This window comes from Tinamus guttatus, unplaced genomic scaffold (genome assembly GCF_059628265.1).
Source record: "Tinamus guttatus ecotype Peru unplaced genomic scaffold, ASM5962826v1 Tinamus_guttatus_pri_ptg000318l, whole genome shotgun sequence".
NCBI lineage: Eukaryota > Metazoa > Chordata > Aves > Tinamiformes > Tinamidae > Tinamus > Tinamus guttatus.
This window is the reverse complement of record NW_028288852.1, coordinates 1,569,969-1,590,424: the sequence shown is the minus strand read 5'-3', so window position 1 is coordinate 1,590,424 and position 20,456 is coordinate 1,569,969. Positions and strand designations below refer to the sequence as shown.

General features: G+C 36.7%; 1 protein-coding gene across 4 annotated transcripts in view; it reads right to left on the bottom strand.

The window, feature by feature from the left end:
• The window catches only part of ITSN1 (intersectin 1), a 120,562-nt gene that overhangs the window by 13,969 nt on the left and 86,137 nt on the right, over positions 1-20,456 (bottom strand). For all 4 annotated transcript variants that reach the window (XM_088528982.1, XM_088528983.1, XM_088528984.1 and 1 more), the window contains 5 exons: positions 19,080-19,246; positions 14,512-14,557; positions 10,960-11,081; positions 8,527-8,644; positions 5,084-5,275 (listed from right to left, as the gene is read on the bottom strand). In XM_088528982.1, the coding sequence (XP_088385108.1) occupies positions 5,084-5,275; positions 8,527-8,644; positions 10,960-11,081; positions 14,512-14,557; positions 19,080-19,246 (645 nt within the window). The remainder of the gene's footprint in view (positions 1-5,083; positions 5,276-8,526; positions 8,645-10,959; positions 11,082-14,511; positions 14,558-19,079; positions 19,247-20,456) is intronic.

The following is a 20,456-nucleotide window of genomic DNA, read 5'->3' as shown; positions in this document are numbered from 1 at the left end:
TGCTCAAGCAGCCCAGGAAGGCTAAAGGGAGTCCAACACCTTCCAAACATGACATTAACTTGTTGTACAACAGTTGTGCAATATAAATGTCCTTGTAGGTCAACAGCCTAAGGGCTACCTTTGCCATGAAACAGTTAAGCAATACCACAGGATTAAGCTTTTTCTAAAAACAGGACTTCTACTTCTGTGGCGCTCCACGTGGCTATTGATAGTTACAGAGGAAGAGTTATAAGTTTGATGGGAATTAGTTTCAGACTCTACAAGACTTCACAATCTGAATTTTTGTGCTGAAGAGAAGCAGTACAGGACTACAGGGTTTTGCTTGTTCTTTAAGAAGTTTCCAAATTAAGATGAGGGGAGGGGACAATCATGAAACTTATTTTTGCTGTAGAATTTTGATGCTTCTCTCAGTATTACACTTACAAATACTATTAACAACAAATACCATCAAGGTCAAGTGACGTATTAAGGTAACTTTCACAGTTTCTATTCATGTGGACAATAACTCAAAATGAAACTTTATTCAGGGTACAATCTCCTTTGTAAGCTATCAAAGGACAAGTACAAAAGCCCATAAAATCTATATCCAGGGAATAAAATCTTCACGAAAATAATTTGCATGTCTAACTGTACCCAAGACAACCTTCTGAAACCATTCTTTCAGGTTTTAAAATCAAAAGAACATCCTAGAGTCCCTTTTTAGTTGAGGAGCAGCTTGTTATCCACTTGTCTATGCACATACACTTGGATTGCAATAGGGTAATTCAGCTTAGTTGACTTTACCCTGATGAGATACTATCAGAGACACCCCGTCCCTGGACTGACTGAGGTTGTCTAAAAAAAAGATTAAAAAAATCATTTATTACAATAGTAGAAAAAGTGTATAAATTGAGTTATTTAATACATGCAGCTATTTATCGAGAAGTTAAATAGCTAGAAATAAGAATTTTAAGTGAATTAAAATGGACTTCTTAAAAAAAAAAAAAAAAAAAAAAAAAAAAAAAAAAAACAGAACCTGAATATGCAGCTATTTTGTCGCCTTGCGGGAGGGTTATGGCAATTGCCTGCTTCCAAATGAGTTCAGCGAACTCAGGGGGAATGAAGGAGATACCACTGAAAGCCCAAAGAAGTGAGACCATTATGTAAAATGGATTGAGCATATGAAACAAACCATTTCTGACAGCATCTCAGATTCAGAGTTGTCTTTAACAGATTTAAAGGATTGATATTAACAACCCTCCCTGAATAAACATGGATGGATATTCTTACTCAGCAGCTGAAAAGAGAGGAACTTCTAACGGTAAATAGAAAAGTAAACAAAAAACCAACAATCCCCCCCACCACCAGTGGGAGTGATCTCTAAATACAATCATCTCCTCTATGGCCCTCAAGTGACAGCTCATTTTCTTCATCGCCTGGTACAAACAGGAAAGATACTTAGCAAATATGGATTAATACAAAGAATGCACTCTATTGATCCAGTCTCTTTTCTAAATATTAACTTGAAATATAAATAAAATCGAAAAGCAGCTGAACAGTGTCTTATCTGCTTCTCTGTAAATCTTGCTTCAGCCATGTGCAGGATTAGTGTTTTGGCTTTGCAGACACAAGTCCAGGAACTCAAGAAACAAGTTTCTCGTGCATTTCTAGCACAGAAGGCAAGTTTATTTTGATGGTGGTGGTGTTTGTTTCTTAGTTTGTTTTAACAGATTTGCTTGCTGCAGTCAGGGTGTGCGGCTTTAGGAGGGCACTGCGTGCCTTCAGATGAATCAAGAAGGAGAAAGTCAAAACTGGTTTGAAATACAATCTTGACTAACTATTCTTTTTGGTGGAAATAATCCGTTATCTTTATTAAAGAATTGCTTTCATTTTCCTTTTCTGGTATACAAAGACAATCCCCCCAGGTCAGTAAGAATGAGTACGTGCAGTATTTTGCTCTTATATGATACTCAAGGGAAATAACTGTTACGTGGCAGGCAAAGCATTACCATGCTGATCTGTAACAGTGCACTTGAGAACCTTAGCACTGAAGTAAACAGGCATTGTAGGTACTTCAAGAATATATTTCAAGACAAGCTGCAAGGGCTTGAATATCTCTACCCGGGACATTTAAAATGTGTTTTGCATTTTTTGTCAGTTAACTACTCTCAACAATAGACTAGTTGATAAAGCTGCTGCTGCGCTGAGCGAAGCACAGAGCTCTTCTGTGCGAGGGCTCTTGGCACAGCCAAGGCCAGTGCGTGTGTGTGTGTCTGTCTACAGAAGGGCAACTTCAGATCGCTCTTTTCAGCTCAATAGTAAACTGACCCCAGGAACTTTGTAGGGCACTTTGTAGGAAATCTTTTATGAGACTTCACTCTCAACATTTGTAAGAAGCATGTTAGAAAACATGTAGCCTGGAGATATTATAATAGCTTTATTTTTCTTCTCAGTTAAAGTAATGAAGAAAAAAAAAAAAAGCAGCAGCTGCTGAACACCCTACACTTACAGACAGTATTTAGAGAAAGTGTGTTCCTAGCCTGAAGTCATAAAAAATACAAAGTACCTCTTAGGACAATTGCTTTTAGTCAAATTATAAATCTCTCAACACAGCTGTTCATTATGGAAATGTAGAGATATCCTTTCATTAAAATAACATTTTAATGCACAAAATATTGAAATAGTGGAATAAAATCTGGCTACATTGTTCTCAGCAAAGAACACAACGGGCACTGAAAAATACAAGTATTCAGTTCTGTTCAATTTCTGTTAGATTCTAGGCAGAATATTCTTCAGCAAGCGGCTACGGTGAAGAAGAAAACTCTTATGGCAGAGTGAGAAAGAAAATAATGTGCATGTTAAATACTATCCTAAAAACAAAGAAAATCTGTGCAAGTGTGCATGTTTTTAAAACCAGAGCTTCTGGCATAAAACAAAGAGCCTAAGTCAATATAAATCCTTGCTAAAACAACAAACTATACTTAATTTATCTACCATGTAGAAAGCATTGAACAGAGGAAGAAAGGTGCAAAAAGTTGCAGTTAAGCGTGATCAATCAGAGCAATTATATTCAAACAATATTCAAAGAAATGGTGTCAGTGTCATTCGGAAACTAACAGGTAGCTTTCAGGCTACACTGGTGGCTAATTCACTACATGCAGTAATGCCACTTGGTGAATTCTGTGTGTACACAGCAACAAGACAACAAACACGTTTTAGTCTAGTTTTATATGAAGAATTTAATTATCTATACATGTAACTAATTTTAAAGGCTGTATTACAGTTGTTAAAGCTGCAGGTTTTTATATATTTATATATTTTACATTCATATCGATGAAATACTGAAGTGCAATTGAATAAGGAGCTTCACTCGTTCTTTGCACCGGATGAGAGGTGGGAAGGAGGAAGATGAGGCAGGATTAGAAACTCTACAACACTGCCAGCATGAAATTTAGAAATAATGAAATACAAACAAAACAAAACAAAAAACCCACAGAACTAAATGCTGGACTAATTAGTAGGACAACTATATTGTGCTTGAGGCATTGGGGAGAGGTTCCTGCATCGACAGCACCAGGCATTTCATCAAGAGCTTGTAACTAGCGTTGGAAAGACAAACATGGCTTAGCTACAGCACAGCTACTACATAAACTCGACTGTCAGCTCCATTTAATATTAATTTGTATAAATTCCACAGTCTAGTTAAAAAATGTAAACACTGGAAATTAATTGCAGGGAGATATTTCTATACATTCTTTCTTGTCAAGATAATTACTTGTTCAAAATGCGTTGTTCCATAGTCATGAGAGCGCAAAAATGAGAAATCAAACTTCACGTAGCCAAGATGAACACAAAACAGTTAATTCTCAAAGCTCACATGAAGGCAGCAGTCTATTGATTTCTGATACGAAAATGTGAAAAAAAGGAAACATTGTAGACAAACACAAAACAGGATGTTTTCTAACGGTATGCAGCTACAAGTAATGTGCAAAATAAAATTAACATAACCAGGATAACAACAGTATGCAAGGTTAACATCTCTTGCATTGGAAGGAGGTGAAGTCCTTCTCTCCACTGTGTATTATACATTTAACAAGAACACCTGATACATACAGTACAATAACTATAACAAAATACCTTAACTGTAACTGGGCACATATAAAGTTCCTTAAACTGATTTAATTCCTTCTGTTCTTTTGCAATAAAAATTAGGAAAAAAAAAGACATATTGACAACACCAGACAAGTGAACAACAAAAAAGAAAGATACATAAAGTCTCAAATTTATGGACATTTGGAACAATTTTAATAGCACATGCAGCATTCCTTGATAGTGGGTCTTTTTGCACAAAGAAAATTGCAATGAAGAAACTTAATTTATACTTTTCCTTTAAAAAGCTAAAATATATATTTAAAAATAATTTTAAGACTACTGAAAGCACCTGTGCAAAGGTGGAAAAAAATTAGTTTGGTAACTATGAAAGCCACAAAAGGACCCACTATCCTGATTATTTTTGTTTGTTTGTTTTTGTCATTGCTGTTTAATTTTGCGTCTGTATCGGTAGGTAATTAACTCAAACATTGCCATCACATGCAACTAAGGTAAACTGAGGTAAACTGCTCTGCAGTGTGTTCTTCTACTCAGAAGGCAGTAGATGATCATGCTGGAAGCCACATGATCAAGGCTGCATCTCCCATCATCCCTCTGGGCAGTGCTATGGGATAGTGGGTCTCTTTGAGGACTTTCAAGCCTGAGTGGGGGATGGACAACATATGATTCCTAGAAAAAGGAGGAAAACAACACATAAGCAAAACAAAACAATGAGCAAATCCAAGCTAGGAAAATGAGTCAGGCATGTAAACAGCATGGTGCAAAAAATGGTAAAAGGGGGCAACATGCTACAAAGGGGATGGGAACTAAATAGTAATAATAAAAAAAAAAAAAAACATAAAATAAGGTTTGCATTATAGAAGGTCTTCAAAGAGACTCTGGCAAATGCAGCAGTGGGTGAAGCTTCGAGTTCTGCGGACCACAGCAGAATCACAGCAATGCTGCATGTTTCATCTTAGAGAACGGCGAACCCAACGCAGAGCGCGGCACTTACATTGCTGGCTCGGGTCCATGTCGGTCGTGAGCTTCACGTAGTTGGAGGGGAAGAGCCCCACTTGCCCGTTCACCTCCCCCTTCCACCAGTCGGGGTCTTCCTTGTTGAGGACGTTGATGATCTGGCCTTTATTGAAGGCCAGCTCGTCGTCGTTCTGCGCCGTGTAGTCGTACATGCCAATCACTTGGCACACTGCAACATAAAGGAAAGGTCTGTAGCGGTGGTAACGGTTCATTTTGTAAAGAGGTAGAGAGATTTCTAACTGTTTTGCTCTCCCAGCTGGCCTTTTGAGGGGTCAGGTTCCTACTGGGAAGGGCAGAGAACAGAACTGGGACTGTACCCTAGATATTTTTTGTCAGGAAATGGGAGGGGAAAGGAAAGTTTCAAATGTTATGAAAAAGTCAAACACGCTAAAGAGGTTAGATGTCTACTGCTGCATTTCTTTAGCTTTATGTAAATTTTGGTCCACAAAATATCAGATTTGTTTTATATTTATAAAAATTGCATTTTCCATCAACACCAGCCTCTCCTAAGTCATCTATTCTTTCCAGTAGATGTGGCTAATGGACAATAAAGTCTGGGAAATGTTTTAAGTTTTATTCCCCAAGCTTATTTTGAATTAGAACAGGACTGGCTCAGTACAACCCTACAATTCAAAAGAAAGCCAATGGCAATATACTTATAACTGCCATAGATATGTTAGAAACAAAAATATTAGAAAGATAATAATAAATAAACATATATATATAAATATATATATCTTCTTTTGGCACCATGGGACTGCTTCCAACAATATATTCTCTATTTTCTCCCCATGGAACATGTTCTCAGGATACAGCAGTGTCTATTCAATTATAATAGAGCAATTTTCTTTCCTTAATTCTCTAAAGCAGCAGGACTGCCCATTTAAATACATAGTTTCCCCTGCCTACTGATGTGTTCTGTGCCAAGTCACAGGGTTCCTGGTAGTCTGCATTAAGACACAGTCCTGCTATGTAATTAACCTTGCTGTAAGGGTCTCCATTATATTCAGGCTATATTTTAATTTTGCTTTCATTCTTATACTCAGCTAGCAGACTACTTAAAGTTGTCAAATAGGTCCTCTCTCTTTTTGGAATTTTTATTTTTGAAATGATTATTAAACTCCTTTTAGTTTAATTAACTCTTTGAATTAGTACTCTTAGACTCCTTTTAACTCAACTAGCCAAAGCACATATCTGCTTGGCATGTTGAAAATAAATCAGCATATCTAAAAAAAAAAAAAAAAAGTAGATTATGTTATAGTGCTGTTTTGAGGAAATTTTGAGCCAACATAAGATCAAATATGTCAACCCTACTGATGTTTATATTTCACTTCAAAGGATCTGTGAATCTGTTTTACAGCATTCTTGTTTACAGGATATTATTAATATAAAGAATGGTACAAAATTACATTATACCTGGATATAGTATGCATACTGTCAGATTTGTAACCTCTTTCAAAAAATGTTCATTTACATCATTCTTCTCTAATTCAAAGAACCTTGGGAAACTTGGTGTTGTCCAGGAGTATTAGCTGAATACCAAACACTCCATTGGGATTCTAGGAATCACCTTAAACATGGGGAGGCAACTGAAGAGAGGTCTTACAGAGATGAGTCTCCTCCATAGAGTTTGAAGCAGTGACTTTATCTTGATGTTACTTAAGCTTGGTCATAAAGCTTAGCATATACCTTAGTGCAATACAGGTAGATCTTGGAGTAGCTCCAGCAAGACAGTTTATCACTCATTTTAAACTCCTCTCTGTACCAGTTGCCAAAGTGCCTGCTCACTGCAGAAGCACGCTATGGCCCATCTGCTCTAAACTTTGGTGTTTGGATTTTTTTTTAAGTTGTTTTCTTTTGAGAATGATTTTGAAAGATTGATACTAATCCTATTGCAGTGACAAAGAAGTCAGGTTCTCAATGTGTAATAAAACAAAGCATCCACTCAACATATTTAAAAAGAGCGGGTTTAAATCATGCAGGCTGTGTTACCATATGGACCCAGGAAGCCTATATATCAAAACGAACACAGTGACAGAAGCAGCAGAGGTTCTGGTGATGGATTCCCTGTCTTCTAAGTCCAGACAGTGCAAGTGAGCATCCACTCCTCCTCTGAGTACACTAATACTGGGCTCGGTTCTACCCTGGTGCATGTTTCTCTTTCACATAGCAAGCCTCCTTCCCAGCATCCTTCCTCCATGAAGATGCCTCCCAAAAGTCAACCTGTATTCATCACATAATTATCACCTAACAAGTGATTGAGGCCACCTATCATACCAGAGTGTTCCTATTTCTTCTTTTGACTATGCAAAAGATATTTTCTGCAAAGTAAAGTTGAATTTGGTAAGAATGAATGCATTACAATTTCAATGATCCACTCCCAATGAAAAGAGTGCTGGGAAGTTTACTTTGTAAAAGCTGTATTAGTATTTATGAAAAATCTCAAACTGTTAGATCTGAAAAAAAATCTGCACGCTGCCTTGTAAAAATGTGTCTGAATCCTAAGCTATCATTTTATCTGCAGGAACCAAACTCCCTGGAGAAAGTAATTCATACAATTTGTAATATTTGGGTTCTCTGATACAGTACTTATATTTTGTAAGTCATTGTTATTAAAAAAAATTAACTATCTTTCATACATATTTAATACACATTTAAATGAAAAAACATTTTTCATGTACCTTTATTTCTTAAATTGAAAAAACGGCCTGGGAAAGCAGTAAACTTATTATGCCTTTCACCTCCCTCAATCCAAATTCAATGAATGCAGAAGAGAGGCATTCACATCAAGTCTTTTTGGTTGCTTATCAAAGAGAATGCATCTATTCTTCACATTTTTCATTGACAAGATTACTGTACCTAGCACCACACCATCTCCCAAGCCCCCAAAGATTGAAGACTGAAGCAATCACAAGGAAAGATTTTTTCCCTTTTTCAAGAAGTACAATGCTGTGTCACTCCCGTATCCTCCCATAAACCCTGAAATACGCTGTTATCTAGGACAAAAAGCTACACTGTCATTTGAGTGCTTTTCTCACACTTAACATTCAGAAAAAATGAAATGCTGCAAGTGAGAAATGCCTCAACTGCAAAGCTGTGGATCACCTTGAAACTTCAAATTTCTCTCAATGGACCAATATTGCAATCAATTAGTACTGAATACTGTTATAAATTTTACTCTCTTAGATGTAGAACCACACATGGATTTTTTAATCACTCAGATCACACTTGGAGGACCACCATAATAAAAAATACAAATAAATCATATACTTATTTGTAACAGCTTTTCTTTTTTAATTAAGAGTTTTAACAAAGTGGCTAATGTGACACAGTCTAATATCCATAGTTATTTCTAAAAGTTCTATTGCAAATGACATACATTGCAAGAAGCAATTTTTATAATGCTACTGCATTGCTTACCTGAAGGTAATGCTGTTGGTTTAGGTAGCTCGGTTGGTGTAGTTTTACTGGTACCAGGGCTCAGAAGTTTTACGTAATTAGCAGGGAACCACCCTATCTGCCGTTTTTTCCCTCGTGCCTAGTAAGAAAACAGGTCTTTTAAGAGGATTAAGCACATCAATAGATCCTTAGGTAACATTTTAGGCAACATTTTAATTCAGGCAACGTTTTCATTTCTTGCAGTCACACTGACTACTTTAGAACAGGAAAAAAACTTATGAGAAAACAATCAGCTATTCTTGTGGTGATAGTTTAATACTATCATACTTCCCACTACGTGTGATATCTAAACCAGTTTTTGCTACTAGTCCAAGAGATTTTTTCACTTAACAGTTTTTTGTATTGGCTTCTTCATAGTTAATACTAGAAACCTGTTCTTTCTGAAAGATTCCTTCATATTACATCTTGTTTGTACCATAATTCTAGACTATTAGGCTGCCTGTTGTGGTCATGAGTAGTAGCACTGAAATGCTATTTCACTGTGCAAAGAATTGTGATAGTTTAAGCAAAGAAAGACTAAGAATTCCAGTACTTTTTTTTCTTAAAGAAACAGTACCTAAAACTTTGTAATAAGCATCTCCCTTAGTGCTCCCTGTCCAAACAACAGGCATAACATTATAAACATATGTTGCATTAACTATCTGCTAAAAAAAAAAAAAAAAAAAAAAAAAGCAGAACATTACACTTTTGGCAGAAAAAAAAAAAAAACAGATAAAGTTTGAATTCAAATCAGAAATCCTAAAGCCATATTCCAACCAAACAAAAATTAAGATTAAGCTTCAGCAGCTATAAATACATATGGATAGAGACTACAGAAATTATCCTGATACTAATGCTTTAGAGGGTATACTAAATATTCTCATGCCTGCCTAATCAGAGACCATCAATGTTATAGGATGGTGCATACACACAACTGCACGTGTGGTCCAAGTGCTAAGAGAAAAGCAGGCTGTCACACATAAGACCTACATCCATGTTCTTAGTTTCGAACACAGGGGCAAGACTGTTTTGTCAGTCATGTTTTGCATTGCGAATAAAATTAGAAGAAAAAATCTGAATCTATGAAAGATTTTTCTAAAACTTTTTAACTACCAAAATCCATGAAATCTATACTAAGATTTATTTTACCTTTTAATTATGCCTTTATTTGCCTTTGCCTTTATTTTGCCAGTTGGAATATAGTTAAAATTTTGAGCATGTAAAAATTTTACCTAAATTTAATTTTGCCTAATATTAATTTTAGAGGAAGTCATCTAACAGTACTATTCTTTGGCAATTTCCTTCCCTCTATTTTTATTTACTAAAAAAAAGGAGTGAATGTGTGTAGATTACTCATTTTAGCATATTCTGGAAGCTGAGCGAAACCCAGCAATGTAATCCTAACACCTCTGCCTCATTTTATATTAGCTTTACAGTGACCCCAGAGGAGTCTGAACAAAACTTACCTAAGGTCAAAACTAAACTGTACAGATACTTTAAAAGTATCTACTACTTTGAAATTCAGTGCATAAAGTAAAGAAGGCATTGCTAATATCCTACGTTGAATTCACTTGTCATTTCACAACTGTTTTTTGTTTATTTTTTTTAATCAATTCCTCTCTCCATTTCACCATATTTCTACTTTGTACTCACATAACAAAAGAATCAGGAGTTTGCATTACACTAGCACAATAGTAAAGAAAAGAGGAAGGGGTCTGTTAATAAAAAAAAAAAAATACTTGTCACACTACACTTGAAATAGTATGGTATCCAAAGCTACAGATGAGTATTTACATAGTAAAACGCTACACTTTTTTTTTTCTTTTTTTTTTTCTTTAATCCAAACTCACTCTGCCATTGGCAGCTAAATAGTAACTTTTAAAACTCTTGTCCAGTGATGGTTATGTCTTAAATTTTAATGTGAGACTCTCTCAGGTTACAAATCAACAACCTCATAGAGGTTACTGAGATCAAAAACCAAAGTAATCCTTGAAGACAGTTTCTACACAGAAGTGGAAAAAAAAAGTTATCAAGGGAAAAAGAAAGGGTGGGCACTGATGTCAAATAAATATTTAAGTTTGAATTAGTTCAAACATCTACATTAAAAAAAAAAATGATTAACACAGCTGCCTATGTCCAAAGGGCCTGTAAGAAAACGTACAAGGGAGGACTGGATTGCAAGCTGCGTCTGGCTTGTGAGGTGGGTAGCCTCGGCTTAGAATAAAGCAAAACGGCTTGCTCTTGCTGTAATACAAAGTTATCTCAATTTCAAAAAAAAGCAACAATCTTGTTTATTTTTTTTTCTAGAATTATTTAGCACTGATGGATTCATTACTCTGAACAGTAAAGACTTACAATTTATTTTTTGGAATTACAATACAATAACTTTATTAGAAAAAAACCCAAAACACTCACTTGGAGCTCTCCTTCCCACCAGCCACCTGGATTCTTCTTTCTGATGAGAATCAACTGACCAGGAGCAAGGGTAAGCTGCTCTGGACCCGTTGCCGTGTAAGAGGCAATAACTTGGGCAATTTCTGTTAAAGAAAACAAATGTTACCTTGGAAAAAAAAAATAAGCGCTTTCTGTACACTATTTATTTTGTCATCATCACTTGCACAGTAAATTCATTTTACATTTTTTTTCCACAAAATTCTTCTTCATTTATATAGTTTCACAGAAACAAATGGCAATTATATAACAAATCAGGAGTCCCTCCTTAAAAAACTCACAGCAATACATAAATAAGCAACACAGCCATGTAGCAGCTCTATGGCTAAATGTAAGTGAATATTTGAAATGCAGAAGAATAATGCCCATTATAAGAGTTACGTGTCTCTTAAAATAAGTATCATAATACTGCTGCCTAATTAGTATTTTTTGTACCATCAGTTTGGAGTAAGCTTGTTAGAAAAGAGATAGCTACTAATGACAGTATCATGACAAAGCTGCAGTAACAAAAATACAAACTAATGAAGGCATGCACAAAAGTTTCTCACCAGATTAGACACAAAAAGAAAATGTTTTAGAAACGCTGCAGGCAGGATTCATTTTAAAAAAATAAATCTTAATTCCTTTAACCTTTACAGAAAAATGGTGCCTTGTCTGATCACCCACCAGCATGAATCTGACCCTGCCTGTGGGCTCCCAATTACCTGTCCCATCAGCCGAAGCAGACAGGCAGTTTACGTTGTATTTACAGTGGTTGTGGAAAGACAGATGGAAACAACCAGCACAAAGGCTGGCATGGTTAGCCTGCCAAAAGGGAACCCACAGAAGCTCATGAGCAGAGGTAGGTTTTTTGGTGTCCTTTTGAGGGCTTCTAAGCCAGGTTTAGCATGTTATTAAACAGCATTTAGGGTGATGGAGTGTATGTTAAACTTTAGTTTTATTGGGAACCTTAGGTAAATAAAAGATGGTAGATGTGAAAACTGTGTAGCTTTTGATAATCTGAATTTTTCATTAAAGATGCTACATATGAGTAATGTTATTAGCCAAAAGCTAAGGGGAATCTATGGGGAATTTTCCTTAGTGTTCATTGAGCCATAAAGTGTCTCAGATGTCCAGAGAAGCACAAAAGAAGGGCTGTTACCGGTGAAAGCTCCACCTCTGGATTACAGTACACAGCCGTTCATCATTTAAGTATTCCCTTTAACAGATGATTGGAGGGAAGGAATGTGAATCTGTTTTTGTTTTTAAGAAAAAACTTCCTGGAATAACAAATTCTGGCCCTGTGGTTAAGAGCGAGGAAGTTTTTCCTTAGCAATGCCTCAAATAAAATTGGGAACTTTAAAACAGCCAATGTGGGCATTGAATCTGACTGGTTATGCTTGCAATCTAAAATTATCCTAGAATAACCACGGCAGAGCAAGTAGTACAGATCACAGCAGCACTTCTCAGCTGTGTCAGTGCAAAGTCAGCTAGCTTTATTTAAAACGTCAGCAATTGTCTGATAATAGCTCCACGCAGTGCCTGAGATTTCATCTTTCATTTGCAAAATCTTGATTAAAAGCATCTGTGTGATCATTTATGATCACTGTTTGCATGCAATCTTAGTCTTGGCTCTCCTAACCACGGCTTCACCAAACTGATTCTGGAAGACAAAGCAGGAAAAGGTCCTGCTCACAGCCAATTTGCTCCTTCCAAAGGCAGGGGAACCATGAAGGTGAGGAAGGCTTTAGGCAATACCTTCAGAGACTGCAACAGGGTCTGAAGCTGAAGAGAGCAAACCCAGAAGTGATGACCAGCTTTCCACAGGACAATTGCACCAAGAAAAGTAACCCAGTGCCGGGCACCATCCTGCTTATCCCTCTTAAAAAAGGAAACCACTGAGGTGACTCATTCAAAACAGAGGGAGGTTTTCTTCCAGGAAATAGAGAACCAAATGTGGTGAATGCAGAAAGGAAAACAATCAGATGGTTTACGCCAGATTTAAAAGGAAAGGGTGATTACAGAAATGTAGAAGTGGGCGGCAAAGAAGTAGGTAAATACAAGGTGGCTGACTAGGCAGACCGACCAACGTGCAATCTGAGGCTGCTGCACAGAATCACACGTGCAGAATTCACTGTCGAGAGATCTCCTTCCTGAGCTGGGAAGAGAGGCACCTGCCATAGGCGTGAGGGGCGAAAAAGGAGAACACCAAACAAGTGATGGAAAGGGTCAAAGCTCAAAGTTAGAAAGGTAATTTGAACGAGGGACTTGTATAGCTCATGTGATGCGTGAATGCAGAGGACTGAAGACAGATTTTTAACTTGGTAAAACACAGTGCACGATGACAGCAGATCAGGAAGGTGATTTACAAAGAGAAGTCAGCAGCAGCAGTCTACTCTGTATAATGGCAAGGAAAGCAAAGTATCGGCAAGAAATATGGCCAAATTTCTAGAAGTTCTTCAAGCTTCCTGGAACTGTAGGTATTTTCCTCCTTCCTTGCCATTCAGGAGGCAAGAACCCAAGGAAATGAAATAGATGTGACCGAATTTTATAGTAGGCCAAAATCTATCCCACTATCATGCTAATTATAATATTAATTATATCATATTATGCAATTCTGTTGAGACACCAAAAATGTTTTCTTTCCTTTCTCTCAGATAAAGAGTTTTCTCATTTTTCCCTATAGGGAGGCATTCTACAAGGCCCCAGATACCAAAGAGTTCCTTTCACCAACTAGCATGAAAAACTTCTATTGGGGACTATGGGCTAGATAAACTGATAATTCATATTGTAATTCAACATTGAGCTCTGGTGTGCCACAGAGAAAGTTAGAGAAAACTCTCAGCAAGAACATTAAAACACTGAAATAGCTTTCTTTCTGGTAAGGATTTTAAAATTTTTATTTATTTAGATATGGAATTTCTGAGAAGAAATCCAATCCATGTACAATCCAAAGCAAAAGACTGTGGCCTCTACCAAAACAGGTCACTTTCAGAAGGAAAAAGGTAAAGCCTTCTCACAGCTAGAACTGGCCTCATGTTGCTTTTTAAATTTCAAAAGATAGCTGTTCCTTTTCCTTTGCCCTTCAGCACACAGTTAAGTACACCCACTCTTCCTGCTGCTCCTGGAACAAATGGAAAATTTCACCTTGTTTACTAGAATTTCATTTCTATCAGCTGAGTATTTGCAAGGTTTTTTTAATAGAAAAGGTTCCCATGATTTTTTTTTCCTTGTGGAAAAGCAGGCAGGACTGCTGTCAACTGTTCTCAAACTCTTTTGCCATCCTTCTGCTGCCATTTTTGCACAAGCAGATTTTTATTCTCTAGCTATCTGCTACTTACATATATAAGGACACACAGATTGCACATTATTTTAATATAGACAATGAGTTTTCATTGCTGCAAATTATAAAAGGATAAAAGCTGAAGAGTAAACATAAGGTATTTTAATGGAAAAGACTTTATTCCCATTTAAATTTCTCATTGATAAATAGTACTTAAGAACAAGTGTAAGGTGCTGCCACAATGTATGACTCACCAGGTTTCTTCCCTAAGCTTCCTGTTTTTCCAGCAGCTCCAGGAGCCTTGAAATAGAAAGTAAAATATCAATTTAGCACTCATACATTTATTTATCCAGTATATGAAAATGATTGTATCATGCTTTGCTTAAACACACTAAACAAAGATCTGAGTAAACAACTCTCTCTGGAAGATGCTATCCTTGCAGAAATTCTCCATTTTTGAGGTAGTTGATACATAGGAGTAAGTAACAAGCTGTAAATGGAAGTGGATGACCTTAACTATGCAAAGGTGCAGAGGTCTTACTTGATGTGGCTAATTAGCATAGTGTGTGTGGAAACCCTTCTTTACATCTTTGAGTTACCTGAACTCTGTAGGTGTCACTAGGACCAAAAGTCCTGCCACCATTTTTGTGCCCAGCTGAGCACACACAGCACTGAAAATCAAGGTGCTGCCTGTCTTGACAAAGGCAGCTATTCCTCTGAACCTAAACGGGGCGAGGCGAGGGAGCAGCACTGTCATCCAGAATAAGAAAAGTCTATACTAAGGCTACTGTGAAAAGCTTCCATAATTCAGTTAATAGAACTTAAAGCTCTATTGCTGGGAAGAAAGAAAACAAAAACAATCACTTTCCATGATGTCACTGATTATTTGAAAAGAGTTTGCTTTGTTTTGTGTATGTGCTTTTTTTTTTTTTCTTTTTTTTTTTTCTTTTTTTAAATGCACACATGCCTGCTGTGATGTGTGAGCAATGGGAGTATTCAAAACTGTGTGGCTGAGATCACCCCTTGCATGGCACGTCCCTTCATTGCTCAGTTGTCCTTCTGGTAAACAGCCAGTGGGGGACAGATCTCCCCCTTAACCGATTACCTCCTTTACACTGCCACCCTTATCTTCTGCAAAAGAATCTGATACAGAGAACAGCAAAATAACTAATCTGAATTGTACTGTTCAGCAATGTTAAGTAGCCATAAACATTCCTTTGCCTTCAAGCAACATTCTCAACACCCTTAAATTTCTCCTTCCGCATCTTCCTCGCTACTCTGGAGACTGCATCAAACATGCTAAGGCCTGTCAGAACCCTAAATCCTTTACAGTAAAGAACACTTTCACCCTCAACACTCAAGATTTGACATTTTAAAGAGTTGAGGATGCTGACAAAGAAACTAACATAAGCAGTAGCCAAAAAATTATTTAACTGAGAAAACCATGCCACTGTAAAAATATCTATTGGTTTTGGATATCTGTATAGTAATAGATTATTAGGAAAGCTCCTCCAAGATTAAGTATCTGCTTTTTTGACATACTTTGGACATTTTTGAGTAAAACTATTGAAGAAGCCTGACTTTCAGGCAGGTTGAGCTCTAACACTTCACCGGGCTCTATCGGTCAACTCAATCACACCTAGGATAGGAGGGAATTCAGCAGTTTTCATTGCCTGCCCCATAACCAGTAACTGAAAGATAAGGGCGGGGAGGGGAAGACTTTTATGCTTTGGCTCAAAAACCATCTTATGTCCATCTAGTAAGCACTGTTTCTCCATGTTTTTTTGCCAATTAAGTTTTGTGAAAGATTGTGGAAAATTTAATTAAACTTTAATTTTAATCTAAATGGCACCGGTCTTGGTGCTTTTCTGGTCACTGTGAGAGATTGTAGTTACTTTCCACAGGGCAAGAAAAATCTTCCTTTCTTCCCTTTTCAACACTTTTGTTGTTAAAACTGAGGAGCAGGATATTGTGCAATTCAGATAGACTAAGCCTAAACAGAGAGGAGCAGGTTCACATTTTCTTCTAGTATATATTTCAGTGTATAAACCATTCACATTTTGAGGCTTAAATCCATTCCCTAGAGCTCTGTCTGTGCTGTTTCAAGATCAGCCTCACCATACTCTGTCTTCAGGCTTGGTCGAGCCAACACCACAGAACATATCAGATTGATTAACTTTTTTTTGGAAAGATTTCCCACAATCAGGCAGCTGTCCAAGCACAGCAGCACATCAGAAAGCACATCAGTCACTATTGTGAAATCCTCTACAAAAATTGGCTTCCACAACGAGCTGAATAGCAAAACCCTGTATGTGTAATGGCAATTATCCACTTGGAATTAGAAATAGCTCCTGTGGGGCATATGAATCATTCTATGAAAATAAGCATCCTGGATATCAAGATCTCTGTGAGCTCTGTGTTCTCTCCTCCCGCTCGCACCAAGATTTCATCTGAGGATATGATTTTACCTGCCAAAAAGGGTGTCAAGGTGGAATGGGAGAACTACCAAATTGACCTCTCCAACAAAAACAGCATTCTGTGTGAAATGTCTATTTCTGAGTACTTTACAGAGAACCTTTGCCAACATGTGCGCCCATTCCCTCACTAGAGGAAACAAGCATCTGTTATGCTTATCCTTAAAGACACACAAAAGGCAGCACTGCACCCGAAAAAATTCCCTGGGTTTTGAGACTCAACTCTGTTTAGAATACCTCGTAGTAAAATAAACACACTTTCTTCACAGAAGTTCAAAGGCAACGTAATTGCACCTCTATTTTTGTTAGTTAGTTATAATTAGAAGATATTACTATTTATATATGAAGTAGAGGCATCACAGTACTTAAGGAGGCTGACGGCACAACCTCTCACTTGTCAACTACACTATGAATTTACAGGCAATATGCAGAAACTCAGGCTCCTCCATGACAACTGTGTCTTCCATTGGCTAGGGAATTATCTATACCATTATACCTACTCCTCCACGCTCCTCCAAGCAGCTACGTTCCCTAACTGAAGGCATGGAATGAGCATAGTCCTGTCCCAACCTGCACGCTAAACAGACGGCCCAACGTATCGCTCCTAAACCAAAGTGAACCACTTAGCACAAACACAGCCAGGAGCATAGATCAAAAACCATCTCCAGCTGATCTGCGTCTGCGGCAGCCTGTGCCCCCTCCTCTTCTCTGCCCTCCTCTCACTGATCCTGGCCCTGACACGTGGCTCACCCCTGCTGAGCTGGTTCAGGATACTACCTTCACAGCATATCTATTTTTTGCTAAATTAGTTTTCTGCCCTGCTTAGTGTCCTGAACTGGCTTACTAATGGGTCCAAGGAAAGACAGTGGTGGCAAATGTGAAGGTGGCAGGTGGGACCGTAGCTCTGCTAGATTCAGAGTGTTTGTATGATCAAGGAATAGCAGTCTTAAAATTGTGCAGGGAGAAGTGTACCACATAGCATACTCAGATAACCAACCAAAACCTGGGAACAGATTCATCCTCTGTGAGACTAATTAGGTTTCAAGCTAGCAGTGCTAGGGGTGCAAGAAAATAGCTACGTAATTCAAAGTATAGCTGAGAGTTTTCTGACGTGTTGCTGAAAACAGTATCACAGTATGATTTTCCCAAAGAACTGCTATATTAAATACCATTAACTACAAAGTTAGTTTGAATCTTAGCTCAGAAGCTGTTACTGAACTTTGTCTCATGTCTAGAAATGTTATATAAAGTCTTTCTACAGCTATACATTTAACTGCTTGCTTCTTCCTTTAAAAAAAAAAAAAAAAGAAAGAAAGAAATATTTTCAAGGAGCGACTTCTCTTAGCCCCGTGGTGTAGATGTTGCCTTTCCTAAAGTTGTGCTCCATAAACAAAAGTCCAGACTTATTAAAAAACTTGTATCCCCCTAGATTACTAAATATGCAATTGAAAATTTACATTTATTCTTTTTAAAAACACTATTCTAAGAGACATACACAAGAACTTTCTCACTAACAGATTAGTAATGTATTCAGTTATGACTCTAAGCTAATATATTCCTGGGAGGTAACAATTATCCTCCCAGACAGAAGAGGGAAAAAAGCAAGAGGGGAAGAAAAATAAAATAAAATAAAATAAAATAAAATAAAATAAAATAAAATAAAATAAAATAAAATAAAATAAAATAAAATAAAATAAAATAAAATAAAATAAAATAAAATAAAATAAAATAAAATAAAATAAAATAAAATAAAATAAAATAGCTTTCCTAAGAACGCCTAAAAAAGAGAGAAAACAATTTTAATTGTTCCATCCCATTCCATCAGATAATTTCAGGTGATCATTTGTAGGGCAGATGAACTTCTGTAACTTAATCAATTTTGTAATCAAATATAGTGGCTAGGTAATTTTTTTTTGACTAATTTATTCTCTCTAATTGTAAGAAATATACAACAGAAAGAGTTGATAATAGACTTAAATATTTTCCTTTATATTTTTTCTAAAGAGAATGGCAGTAAGATACAATTCAGTCATTAAAAACTTAACAGACAACTTAAAGTAGCCATATATGATATGTATCTGACATCTCTGCAAAATGGTCAGTTATCATGATATTCAAGAGTTATTTTAATGCATGCTCCTCAAAGCTTATGCATGCAAAGCTTAATGAATGCTCCACAGAGTTTATTTTATAAACTGCAACCTCATTTCCCCTCTCTAACCTCACATTCAGTAAAATGGTAAAATATATGTTTTTACCCTTACAATTCAATGACTTGCAACCACCACTGACATGAAATAAAATACATCTCCCCCAGTTTGATTTTTTTAATGTTTTAATGTCTCTACCTCAGAATCTTTAAGTCTCACATAATTGGAGGGGAAAACTCCTGTTTTATCACCCAGTGTTCCTGTCCACCAGTCGCCATCTTTCTTTGTCACAAGAATCATATCACCTTGCTGAAAGGTCAGGTCTCCTTGCTCAGAGCTCTCGTAAGTGTACATGGCAACATACTCTGGAAATAAATATAGAACATAGGAAAACACTCGATAAACTGCTCAGCTATCATTTGCAAAACCTACATAATAGTATAACCACAGGCTGGAGAGAAGACAAATTTATTCATTACTTTCTAGTTATGGAAAGCTCAATATTTAATGCACAAACTGAAATACATCTTCTTCAAAACCAAATACACTCTACCAAAAGGCTACTTCTGAGGAAGTCTTTTTTGCTGCAATAATCTGCTAGCATGATTAAAATGTACATAAGTTGATACCACTTTATACCACTACTTGAAGTACATATTTCCCAACAGGTTCTGTTTCAGTCTTAGGGAGAGAAAATTGCAGTATCCAAACATCTGTAGAGATAGTCCTCGTCTTACAGGCACTATGTGCACCATGTGTACAATGAATTCTTTCACTGCTTGAAGCTTCGCACGAAGGATGCACTTCTCATTGTATCTTATACAACAGATGGCTGGGCAATGCAAAAACAAAGCCAGAATGTGTTCTGTTCTGTTACAACATGGTCAACTACTTAGTATTCAAGTGCAAAAAGCACTAGCGTAGACTGATGGGGAGAAATGCAATGCATAATTTAGCTGGAGAACTACACAAAACATTTTTACTTAGTTCAAGGATTAGAAATAGGAATTTCAGGCATTTCTACATCTTTTTTAATATGATTTGATGCATTCCTATTTAACTGAGCCTTATCGCACTTTCTATTGAAAAGTTGAATTGATTTCTAAAGATTATATCCTCTGCTTCTTGTATGTGCTCTGGCACAGGAGCAGTTTGCGCTATTGCAGCCAGACTTCCATGCATACGTAACAAAAGCATTCAAGTATTCCACTGCAGCTGGCAATTGTTATGTTTGCTAAAGTTCAGCAAGAATTCAAACCACAATTACTACCCCTAGTGAAAGCTAAGACTTAGTTTGTCTAACAACTGCAGTTGAAGAATACGTTTGCATGCACACACACAACATCATATATATATATAAACATACACTATACAGACATTTTTCTTAAATTTTAACTGCAATAGAAAAGGCTAGATCTATATTTTATTATTTCTTAAAGATATGGTTTCTTTGAACTCTACTAAAAAAGCCATGTTTCCTTTTTAATACAAACATATAAGTTGAACTAACCCATACTTTACAAAAAAAGACTTAGCATTTCTTCATTTGCTTTTTCTCAAAACTTACCAAAACTG